This window comes from Drosophila santomea, chromosome X (genome assembly GCF_016746245.2).
Source record: "Drosophila santomea strain STO CAGO 1482 chromosome X, Prin_Dsan_1.1, whole genome shotgun sequence".
Lineage (NCBI taxonomy): Eukaryota > Metazoa > Arthropoda > Insecta > Diptera > Drosophilidae > Drosophila > Drosophila santomea.
In genome coordinates, this window is record NC_053021.2 from 2,340,624 (window position 1) to 2,351,692 (window position 11,069).

General features: G+C 45.8%; 3 protein-coding genes across 6 annotated transcripts; 2 read left to right on the plus strand and 1 right to left on the minus strand.

Moving 5' to 3' along the window:
* Positions 1 to 727: 727 nt before the first annotated feature.
* LOC120455204 (retinol dehydrogenase 12) lies at positions 728 to 4,364 on the plus strand. The gene is made up of 3 exons (XM_039641160.2): positions 728 to 982; positions 1,537 to 1,822; positions 2,622 to 4,364. Exon 3 carries the CDS (start codon positions 2,701 to 2,703, stop codon positions 3,922 to 3,924), a length of 1,224 nt encoding a protein of 407 aa, XP_039497094.1. The 5' UTR covers positions 728 to 982; positions 1,537 to 1,822; positions 2,622 to 2,700; the 3' UTR covers positions 3,925 to 4,364.
* A 3,320-nt stretch (positions 4,365 to 7,684) lies between these two features.
* Positions 7,685 to 9,890, plus strand: LOC120455968 (zinc finger and SCAN domain-containing protein 31). Of its 4 annotated transcripts, none has more exons than XM_039642515.2 (2): positions 7,685 to 8,013; positions 8,056 to 9,890. In XM_039642515.2, exon 2 carries the CDS (start codon positions 8,109 to 8,111, stop codon positions 9,258 to 9,260), a length of 1,152 nt encoding a protein of 383 aa, XP_039498449.1. In that variant the 5' UTR covers positions 7,685 to 8,013; positions 8,056 to 8,108; the 3' UTR covers positions 9,261 to 9,890. The 4 variants fall into 4 exon arrangements, with proteins under 4 accessions (XP_039498449.1, XP_039498451.1, XP_039498450.1 ...); XM_039642517.2 differs by having other exon boundaries at positions 7,685 to 7,949; XM_039642516.2 differs by having other exon boundaries at positions 7,685 to 7,949; positions 8,071 to 9,890.
* Positions 9,891 to 10,219: 329 nt separating this feature from the next.
* Positions 10,220 to 11,049, minus strand: LOC120455969 (NADH dehydrogenase [ubiquinone] 1 alpha subcomplex subunit 13). Its single transcript, XM_039642518.1, has 3 exons — positions 10,939 to 11,049; positions 10,767 to 10,883; positions 10,220 to 10,703 (listed from the first exon to the last, which is right to left on the minus strand). The coding sequence occupies exons 1-3, from the start codon at positions 10,991 to 10,993 to the stop codon at positions 10,345 to 10,347; spliced, it is 531 nt and encodes a 176-aa protein (XP_039498452.1). The 5' UTR covers positions 10,994 to 11,049; the 3' UTR covers positions 10,220 to 10,344.
* Positions 11,050 to 11,069: the final 20 nt, after the last annotated feature.

Consider the following 11,069-nt stretch of genomic DNA (forward strand, 5'->3'; position numbering starts at 1 on the left):
AATTTACTGTGCTATTCAAAGGCAGACGGAGGAGGTGTTTTATTCAAAATACCAAATCATCTCTTAAAAGTAAGTAAACAAGTTTTGAACCCATATACGGATACAATAAGCCCCTCAAGAAACTGTTTCAACCACACCCATGCGAATCCTGTTATCCGGTTTCCTCTCTCCTGATTTTCTACCCTCCTCTTCTCTTCCCACAGTTCTGCTCTCTTTTTCTGACTTTATGAAACGTGCGGGGTAGCACGTAGCCAAAAATGCTGAACCGGGGGAGAAATGTAAGCCGGCTTTGGTCCCGTGACCCCTGCGACTTGCTTTCTCGACCGTGTCAAGGACATTCACCCGTATCCTGCCTTCGATTAACGGCATTTATCGATTTCCGTCCTGCTGTAATTTCCATATTACACTTTCCGGCGTTTTCATTGTTCGCTATTACAGTCAAAGTGCAGGTTTTGAGTGCAAATATTATTGCCCAGTTGAAAATGAATATAACAACGTTTTGGCCTTGGCTTCAAAGCGGGGTCAGTGATCCCCCTCTGGCTATCCCCCTTGCGCACACACAACGGTTCGTTTACACATAAAAACCAGCACTTGTGGTTACATTTACATATTTACAAATATTTGTATAATGACATTTTTGTAAATCTTGTTTCACTTATTGCCAAATATTAGATATTTTCACAAGCAATTAATTAATTTATATTGCTTATTTTAGGACCAACATCTATTTCTTGCAGTGCACTTAATCGCCTTGTCTATTTAAGCGATTCAAAAACAAAAACGTGCTACGACTTGGAATGCGAATGGAGAGGAAGAGAGACGAAGCGAAAGAGAAGAAGACCGCAAAAGGCATCGAAGCGAGCGCGGCTTAAGAACGTGTGAGCAAAACAAACGAGCCGAGGGAAAAGAGATAAACAAACGTTTCAACTGAAAGTCGAACACAGAAACAGAAAAGGAGACAGAAAAGGCGAACAGCAAATTGGTAAGAAATGAAATTGAAGCCAAGTTGCTCTTCTTTGGTATGTTGGCCACAACAACAGCAGGCAGCGACTGCGACGCCGACTGAGAGCCACTGTAACCACATAGGGTGAACCTTAATAGGTAGAACGAACCTTAAAGATCACCTTTTGGTTAGGAAAATACACCACACCTTTATATTTAAAGAATATATATAAATTACGCATACGACCCGTAGACCCTCTATAATATAGTATAATCTTAAAAACATGTAAATACGCATAAGCAAGGCATTTGAAGACCATTAAGCTGCAAAGAAACTGTAAGACTATGCAAACTGATTTTGAAAACAGTATGGCAACACTGCGTATGAGTGATTACTAATACGCACATGTTCACCGTTCTTCATAGATTTCCTTCCCAAATAAAATACTTTTTATGATGCAAATATAACAATCTCAGCAAAAGAATGTTTGATTTCGCTGCTCACAAATGGCAATAAGGACCACCCTAGTGCAAATGCAACGGCGGCAGAGGCAGCATGTTAATAACAGACGCCTCGGAATAATTTTATTTCAGGTTATTTCTGACGCGTTAACACGGCTTGAAACCGCTGGAAGTCGAAGTCAGACGCCGAGCAATTGGACTCCACGCCAGTCAGTTGGCCAAGATCGAGCGAGAGGCTTAGACACACGGAGGCAGTGGCCCAGTAACTAGACTTTCATATCACCCGTACTAACTGATCGAGCAAATATAGTTTGGCCGTCCCTGGGAAATGTGCGAAATCGCCACCTGACTGACATTCTCCGAAAATTTTCCTGTTTATTTCCAACGCAGCATTTCAAAAACTAATTTTTTTATACAGGTAAGTCTTTGGTGGGCTAACAAAAGTTAAGTAATGTAATCTAGGAATAACATTTTTAAAATACTGCGACATTTATTCAGTGCTATATAGTAACCGGAATTGAATTTCCCTTTGATAAATCAATAATATATATGGCTGCAGAAAAAAGTTCAGGTGTTAATTCCATTACCATAGAGAAAGTTCTTAAGCACAAAATTTGACCGACTTGCACACATTCCCTTAATTCAGTTATAATTGAATAATTAAGATGGTTTTAGGTTTTTTATAAAAACCAGGTGCAGCTTAATGTTAATGAAATGAAAGGAATTCTCGCACTTAGCATTCCAATGCATAAACGATCATTTGAATTGAATATACGCGAAAGCTTAGAATAGTTTATGAATTTGTAATTGGGCCTGGAAAACAATTACTCGCTGAGTTTCCAATACCAACCGGTGTCCAAAGTCTAAACGCTAAATTTGATTGAGCCATTTTAAAATATGCCTTGATTGTAGACAGCAATGTAATGCTATGAAACTTTACGACTTTTAAAACCAAAATGATTTGCTAGCAACGAGCAATTTAAGTAAATTACTAGAAACCAGTTGCTCAGGTGCGCAAAACCACTCGAGATTTCGGGGTCAGGGGGCCTTCAACTTGGTCACTCCCCTCCAGTGGCAATCGTCGCCTCTTGACTTATTTCTTTTGTACCCTACCCCTTTTTTCATTTTAATGGGTTAACTCACAACTTTCTTTTCCCTCTCTTCCTCTCTCTCTCTCTCTCTCTCTGTCTCCCTCTCTTTCTCTCTCTCTCTTGTAGAATTCGAGTGAAGCGGAAGAGAACAGCAGCAGCGAAACCAGAGATTCACTATCGAATCTAAGCTATCGCTTAGCCAGCTATGTCGGAGGCTGCCACGCCCCCAGGATCAGCGCCAGGTACAGTATTCCCACCTGGTTTCGATCCCACCGCCGAATCGGTGGAGAAGACCCTCTGCTTCCGGGGTTTCTGGGCCTGGGCCGTGCTGATACTGCTGATTGCCCTTGGAATATCGCTCTTCATGTGGCTGCTGCGCAAGTGCATCCAGGGACCGGCCTACCGGAAGGCCAATCGCATCGATGGCAAGGTGGTCATCGTCACCGGCTGCAACACGGGCATTGGCAAGGAGACAGTTCTCGAATTGGCCAAGAGGGGTGCCCGCATCTATATGGCCTGTCGGGATCCCGGACGTTGTGAGGCCGCACGCCTGGATATCATGGATCGCAGTCGCAACCAGCAGCTCTTCAATCGCACCCTCGATCTGGGCTCGCTGCAGTCGGTGAGGAATTTCGTGGAGCGCTTCAAGGCCGAGGAATCCCGGCTGGATATACTGATCAATAATGCCGGCATAATGGCCTGTCCCAGGACCCTCACAGCCGATGGCTATGAGCAGCAGTTCGGTGTCAATCATCTGGGACACTTTTTGCTCACGAATCTGCTGCTGGATCGCTTGAAGCACAGCTCGCCCAGTCGCATTGTGGTGGTCAGTTCGGCGGCCCATCTCTTTGGGCGGATTAATCGCGAGGATCTGATGAGCGAGAAAAACTATGGCAAGTTCTTTGGCGCGTACAGTCAGTCGAAGTTGGCCAACATCCTCTTCACCCGCAAACTGAGCACCATCCTCAAGGACACCGGCGTGACGGTGAACTGTTGCCATCCGGGCGTGGTGCGCACGGAGCTCAATCGCCACTTTGCCGGTCCCGGCTGGATGAAGAGCGTCCTCCAGACGGGCTCACTGTACTTCTTCAAGACCCCCAAAGCGGGCGCCCAGACCTCGCTGAGATTAGCCCTGGATCCAAAGCTGGAGCACTCCACTGGTGGATACTACTCGGACTGCATGTGGTGGCCTCTGGTTCCGTGGGCCCGGAATATGCAGACCGCCGACTGGTTGTGGCGAGAAAGTGAGAAACTGGTGGGTCTGCCACCACTAGAGCCACCTCCTCCTGGCCAGAGCCCCACCCAGAATGGCAATGGCACTCAAAACGGTGCTGCCAGTGGCAATGGTAGTGGTAATGGAAATGGTAATGCCAATCCCGCTTCACGGGAAATGCAGTCCGTCGAAACGGTCGTGGTCAATCGTTCGTAGTCGTAGTCAGAGTCAGAGCAGAGTCCTTCATTGGAGTGCAGACCTTGCTCTTAATTAAATTCCCTATAATATGGCGTGCTTGACTAGCCTTGGAAATACCCAGTGCGGAATGAGGTCGTTTGTGGTCTGGAGACGTTGGAGATACATATGTATATGTACATATGTACATATGTATAGTAAATAGTGTTTTTGGGAACTGTGTTCTGCTGCTTAATATATGTTTTGATTTTCACTTGAGATTATTGAAAGAAGTTCTTAAAATTGTTCCATAACATTTAACTATGATGAACTGCGGATTTCCCAGGGTATTTAAGTATTCGGTCATCGAAGTTAGCTTTTGCATACTCTTGCATACATGTTTTTTTTTTGTCGCTCTCGTTCTGTACATAATTTTAAGGAAAAGAAAACCCATTAAAATAAAATTTAAACCTGACATGCAATCCTGTTTTGGAATCTCCTTTCTCCGTTGCTCTGTTCCTTCCTGTTCGCTATGCCTCGCGAAGAAAAAGAATGAGCAGAAAAGAAACAATAACAATCAGCATAAAGCGAACAATTTACGACAACAAAACGAAATCAATGAGAACGCTGACTGCGTTGCTGCGTCCTCTGCTGCAGCGGTCGCTGCCACTGCCACTGTGCGAGCGACAGGCCGGGCAAGGGGGTGGGTGAGGCGGGGGTGAGCGAGAGCGTGAGCGTGAGTAGGTGAGGTGAGTAAGCCAGGTGAGTGAGAGAGCGCGTGAGTCAGACAGTCAGTCAGTCGCTCTGCTTTTTCACAGTGGACAAAACGGCGATATATTAATGTTAAATATCAATTATTTCAATTTACTAATAGAATTTCAAACTTACATGCATAGATGGAAAACCCTGTATGAAAACCAATCACGGACAAGGCGAGGCAAGTGTACATTACATTTTTCACAACAGGAGCGCTATTTGAGCAAATGCACCCACTGTGCACCTTTTCACTGATCCACATTAGCCATTAGCATTAACGGAAATCACATAAGCCCATGCAGCGAGCGAGCGAGCGAGAGGGGGCGAGGTGCCAGCTGCCAGGTGCCGCCTAGGTGCGAGCAAGAGCGAGAGCCCAGCAGTGCAATTAAACCCATGCAGGCCCAAGGGGGTCGTTCTGGTGCGCTGGCAATCGGGGTGTGCCAAAAAAGTGAAAATCACAGACTCGATCAATTAGACGCGGCAAATCCAAATGTAACGATCCACATAATTCATGCACTTTTAATGCGCTTGCTCTGAACAATTACTTACCTACTTTTAAATTATATACATACATATATGTACATATAACACCAGTTATTATACTCCAAAGTAAGTCTATTTCGGAATATCATTTTCAGGGCACAGTGCTGGTTGTGCTTTGCTGGATTTCCCAACTCGCTATATTATAACATAAAAGACACAACTCTTGGTTACAAATGCACATAGGTATAATTTAATGTATTAAAATGTAATATTCCGTATGTACATTTCAATTTGGGGCTTCTAGGGTTAAGTGGAGCCGCTTCAATTCCACGAAAAATTGCAATGGAAATTTCCACTCGCGAATAACTGTCTTTTGATTGCGTACCACCCTTTCGGCGCCCAGCCAAGCACCCCAAAACACCCCCAAATCATCAACCCACCCACCCCTTCACCCCTCCCCCCTGTGAACAGCTGTTGCATTGGCTGAAACCTCGGCGCCAAGTGAAATTGATCAATAAGGGGCGCAAAATAAAGGGAAAGACGAGCGGGGAAAACTTTTGTGAAATGACGAAATAGCTGGAAAATGCTTGAGCAGAAAAGCGGCGACAGGAAATTGGTATGTACATAACTTGTGCGGTTGAGGGTTAATAAATCAAAATTGAAACAGGTGTTCTGCCAAGGGAACCATTACTGCCACCAAAATACTATAGAATTTCATTTTAGTTTCAGCATTTCCAAATGTCCGGAATTTTCCAGAAATTTCTGCTAGCACTTAGCCGGTACTCAATCAATTTCAGTCAATCATTCAGTCAATCATCATGGGAAAGCAATTTAAAACTGTTAGTGAAAATAAAATAAAATTGAAGACATTGTATTGCAGTTTATATGGAAAATAGTATAGGGTGACGATGGAAGATTTAAGAACTGCAGACTGTAGAATTTTCTAGAGCTGCAAATCAAGCAAATGGAGGATCTTTTTCCCAGGGGACATTTTATGTGAGGAAGTGCACGATAAGCCTAAACTACAACCTACCACAATTTTCTTATCAGCCAATAAATATATAAGTATATATTCGTTTAACAAATATACACGTCATATGTGTTCGATTTTGAAGCCGATATTGTTGGTAGTCGACTAACAATTAAGCCGCAATTAACCCTATTGAACTTGCGATTCCCTATAAATTTTGATACAGAGCGACAATATGAAATATTACCTTCTTTATAAGCTGTAATTTATTCTGATGCAATTGATAGTTGGCATTCATTCGTCTGAATGAAAACGTGATTGCCACGTTGGGCTCAATCTGTCAGAGATTCGCATTTACATTTATGCATACTTTTTACCCACTCAAGTGACCAGAAAGCGATGATTGGATGGGCAACGGAACCCCCATGTAGTAATAAATAAAGAACTTTGGAATTTGGTACCCTCCACTGACGCAATTGACTTGTAATATTTAGATTGCAATCTTGGTGCTCATGTGATGGTGCGTCATTAGCCCTTTTCCACTCCATGCAACTATTTTTGTTTACGCAGTTATGCACTTTAGAACCTTTAATTCCGGTATCTTTAACTTAAAAACAAGCATCTGTGCCACTAGATTTCATAATAATGTAAAATAAGGGTTCATTCTTCGATTACATACTGCTATAATCCGTTTTAATATTGAACTTCTTAAGCTTTTTGAAATAATACTAATGCAAGATAAATATTTAACTATTCGGATAAATATAGCTAGGTAAATGATAGTTAGAGGGTTAACGAAGCAAAAACTTTCCATTCATGGGAATTCGCTGAATGATCTTCAATTGGCGTTCGGCTGAGTCAGTTACGAGCTTTTCCGACACCGTCGATCGCTCGTCAATCGGCGATAATTGGTTCAAGGTCGTCTTGGGGGGTGTAAAGCAGTGACACGGCAGCTAATAGAAATGCCGTGAAAAACAAAACAAACTCTAAGTGCAATTCCACATATAGCAGCTCTAATTTTAGATACGCTGAGGCGCTGGCAAATTTTTTTGTGACCATTGAGCAGCCAAAAGCAGAAATTGCTTGGCGACGTGACAAATGCAGTGGCGAAAATAATCTCGCCCATTTCCCTGACATCTTCCTCACGGCAGGGCACGTCTTGATGTCGTTAAATCGCTGAAAATAGGGGGGCAATGGGGCTAAGGGGGGTAGTTCCACTCCCATGTGGGTAAGGTATTCATATATATTTGTTAAGTGCATATCACTGGTGTTAAATGTTTCATGTAGCTTACATCCATTAAATTGTCTACATAGGAATAGAACCCAATTAATAAAAACGTATTTTAACAATAAACTTAACTGGAATTAAACTAAACTAGATTTATACTAAACTAGAAATAAACTAAATACGTTTTTTTTGTATTTACCACGTCATCTTGTTTAAAATTACGTTAAAGTGCGCGCCAAAGGGACGGCGTTGCCAGATAGTCGGAAACTACCGATTACAGTGCCGATAGATAGTGGCGATCGGGAAATACCAAATGCCAAAAACGCACTAAAAAATCGCTGACGCGGCGGGCCAGACCGCATACAGCTCCACTTCCAGTGTCCACCATCTTGGCCGAAGTTGCCACAAAAGTAGAATCGTGACGGACGGCAAATAATTGCAAAACGCATAGTGTTGACTATTGTGGAAAAAAACCAGAGCGAAAGGCCGCCAAAAAGAAGTTGGCGAGAAAGCAGGCGGGGATTGGGTTCCGATTCCAGCTGGCCACAAAGTGCTCGAAATTTATTTCAATTTCGATTCCAGCCGAGCGAAAGAGACAGCGCGTGAGCGGGGTGTAGCAGAGCACAGTGGGTGAGGAAGCGGGAGAGGTAGAGGTAGAGGCAGAGCTGTCAGCCGGGAAAATCATATTGTCAAAGTAGGAAAATCAAAACCTGCTGTCAAATCAATCTAACTTCAGATTTTGTCGCCGCAGGACGTTACAGCAGCTCCCTTACTCATAGCCAACTCGATATGAATGCCAAGCGCGTGAAGTACTCCACCGTGAAGGAGGAGATCGTGCCCGTGCTCATCCAGCATGATCCCGAGGTGGATCCCGAAGAGGAACCCGAGGAGGAGGAGGAGCACGTCCACGAGCACGAGGACGACGGCCAGGAGACGCAGTATACGTATGCCTATACCACCGGCGAGGACGATGACACCGAAACAGCGGTGGTGACCCTCAGCGATCGGGATCACGAGGCACTGGCCAATGCCCAGGAGGTGATTATTGATGAGAACGGTCACGCGGTGACCCTGCAGGAGCTGGTCGAGAACAGCACCGTCGAGGAGGTGGAGACCATCGAACAGGGCGATGGCACACACACCATCCTTCACATTGTGCCCAATATGCATGATGAGGAGGTCGAGGAGGACGAAGAGCTCGAGGAGGGCGAGGAGCTAGAACATGACGATGAGATTGTCACTGTGGAGCACGAGGAAGCCGAATTGGAGGAGGAAGAAGACGAGGTGGGCTCCATTGTTTTCGAGGGCACCATCGATCAGGCCGAGCAAGATCCGCATGCCCGCAACAAGACCTTCTACTGCCCCAACTGCGGCAATTGCTACAGTGCCGCCGGCTCCCTGAAGCTTCACATGCGCGCCTGCCTGCGCCAGAGGAACGAGGTCTCCGCCGAGGACCGCAAGTGCAAGGTGTGCAGCAAGATCTTCAACTCGGTTGCCTACCTTAAGGAGCACATGATGCGCCACACGGGCGAGCAGCCCTTCCGCTGCACCCGCTGCTATCGCAAGTTCGTCGACGAGGGCAAGTTCGCCGCCCATATGGAGTCGCACAAGCACCAGGACAAGCTAGAGGCCGAGGCGGTTGCCCTGGCCGCCCAGCACGGCGGCAAGAAGGTGGTCGTTAAGGAGTTCCAGTGCGCCTTCTGTTCGCAGAACTTCACCGTCGTCTTTGATGTAGGACAGGTGAAGCGTCGCTATGCCTGCGACGCATGTCGCGATAAGTACTCCAATGCGGAGGCACTGCGCCAGCACAAGCAGCAAGTGGAGGAGAAGCGCGAGTTCAGCTGCGAGCGCTGCGGCCGCAAGTTCGTTTTCGAGGGCTTCCTTCAGCGCCATCTGCCCACCTGCGATGGCAGCATCAAGCGCCGACGGGACATGAAGTAGAGGCGGCCTCAACGTGATGACAACTGGCGGCGTCGGCAGCAGCTGGAGCCGGCGAGCGAGGAGCAGGAGTCGCCGCCGCCAGTACGTTACGTTGTTATCAAGCAGGAGTACATAGATGAGGAGCAGTAGGATTAGCAGGGGCACGAGCTAGTTTCTGATGAATCGGCCAATGCAGAACTCAAACTAGCCGCCCGGGCCACTGAAATCATAACGAATTATCCACGAGGAGCAGCTGCTGGCCATCTATCTACACGCAAACAAAACCACAAAACCACACGCTTTTTTTTTTTGGGTATCAACGACCACTTTCTTCAACCAATTCCAAAGGAGAGCGTTTATCTTTTACCTAATTGTACACAAAACACAAAATTGTATATGTTATGATTTCAGGCCACCTCTGTGGCTTTCAATTCGAGATAATGCAGTACCAACGACGAGCGGACGTTGGACACAGACGGATGGCAATGATGGCCAATGTATAGATATATATTACTTACTTTTAATTACGACTACTTAATGATAGAGCTCACAATCACCCGCTATTGTGTAATAACCCCAAACCGAAATGCTGACACACAAAACGAGCGTCAAATCGATGTTGAATTCAATAAAAACAAACTAAATCGAGAATGCTTTTTCAATTGTGCAAGATGCGCCTCCATTGCTATTTTAATAATCCCAATGTAAGCATTTTTATATCTCATATGTGGTCAACATTTATTGTTTTTGCATTCATTGCGAGGAGCTGTAGATTGAATTTCCCGCAGATTTGCAATAAAATGTATTTTCGCAAACACACCAACTGGGATTCCCCGCTGTTGGACCACCAAACCTCCATCATATTTGGCCATTTTTGAGCACTGCTCATGGGCTGTTTGCAGTTGGACGGCAACGCCCCCGATCGGAAAACCTCTGGTAACCTCGGTGGTCCAGCAGAGGATTGGATTAAACACACACAATCGGTATTTCTGCCAATCTGATCTGACATTATAATTGGTCGATACTTTCTTTTTTGACGCTTAGGCGGATCTACAAACAAAAAGGAGCGGGCTTAGGCATTAACTAATCCATTAACTAGGCCGATTTAGGACCAGAGCTTCAAGTGGGCACGCTTGGCGTATGACTTCCAGTCGGAGTGGGCGTAGAACTCCTTGAAAATGGGCGTGACCAGAGTATCCTCGGGCAAGGTCTTAAAGACGGGCTCACCATACCAGGTGCCCACCTCCCAGCCGGGAACGTTCTTCATCAGCTCGGCCTCCTCGTCCCGATTGCGTCGCAACTGGCGCAGGAATTCACGATCCCGTTCGGCCACCAAAATAGGAAAGATGACATTTTGGGCGGATCGCATCTCGATCTCGTCGCGCTTCACCTTCTTGGCGGTCAAGTAGTAGACTCCCAGGCCAACGGCCGTCACAACCACGTAGGTGCCGATGGTGGTAAAGCCTGCCGAGGGATTGATACAGTTCCAGTACATATAAATACGCTTTAATCGGGTTTGGAGCTCACCTGTGAAGTAGCTCTTTGGTGGCACGCGGGCAAAGGGGATCTTCTTGTAGCCGCCCGGCGGTGGAAGGTCCTGTTTCGGGGGACAATGCGGCACGGCCGTCGCCATGGTGACTCCTCCTGCGGGACAATGTATATATTAGTCGGCTATTTGCCCGGTAAGTTTGGAACTTACGCTCGAATAAAGGGAAAAAATCTGTCGAAATGTCAAAAAATGACGTTTTTTGCATAACACCAGGACAGTGTGACCTGACTTTGGCCAGGGTAAAATATCAAGGAGCAACGATAAATATACCAAAAAAGAAG

What these genes read in the sequence shown, in the direction of transcription:
- LOC120455204 (XM_039641160.2), top strand. Translation starts at nt 2,701, where the DNA reads ATGTCGGAGGCTGCCACGCCCCCAGGATCAGCGCCAGGTACAGTATTC.
- LOC120455968 (XM_039642515.2), top strand. Translation starts at nt 8,109, where the DNA reads ATGAATGCCAAGCGCGTGAAGTACTCCACCGTGAAGGAGGAGATCGTG.
- LOC120455969 (XM_039642518.1), bottom strand. Translation starts at nt 10,993, where the DNA reads ATGCAAAAAACGTCATTTTTTGACATTTCGACAGATTTTTTCCCTTTA. An exon ending in TTTTTTCCCTTTATTCGAGC is followed by an intron (nt 10,884 to 10,938) that starts GTAAGTTCCAAA and finishes ATTGTCCCGCAG; the next exon opens with GAGGAGTCACCATGGCGACG. An exon ending in ACCAAAGAGCTACTTCACAG is followed by an intron (nt 10,704 to 10,766) that starts GTGAGCTCCAAA and finishes ATCCCTCGGCAG; the next exon opens with GCTTTACCACCATCGGCACC.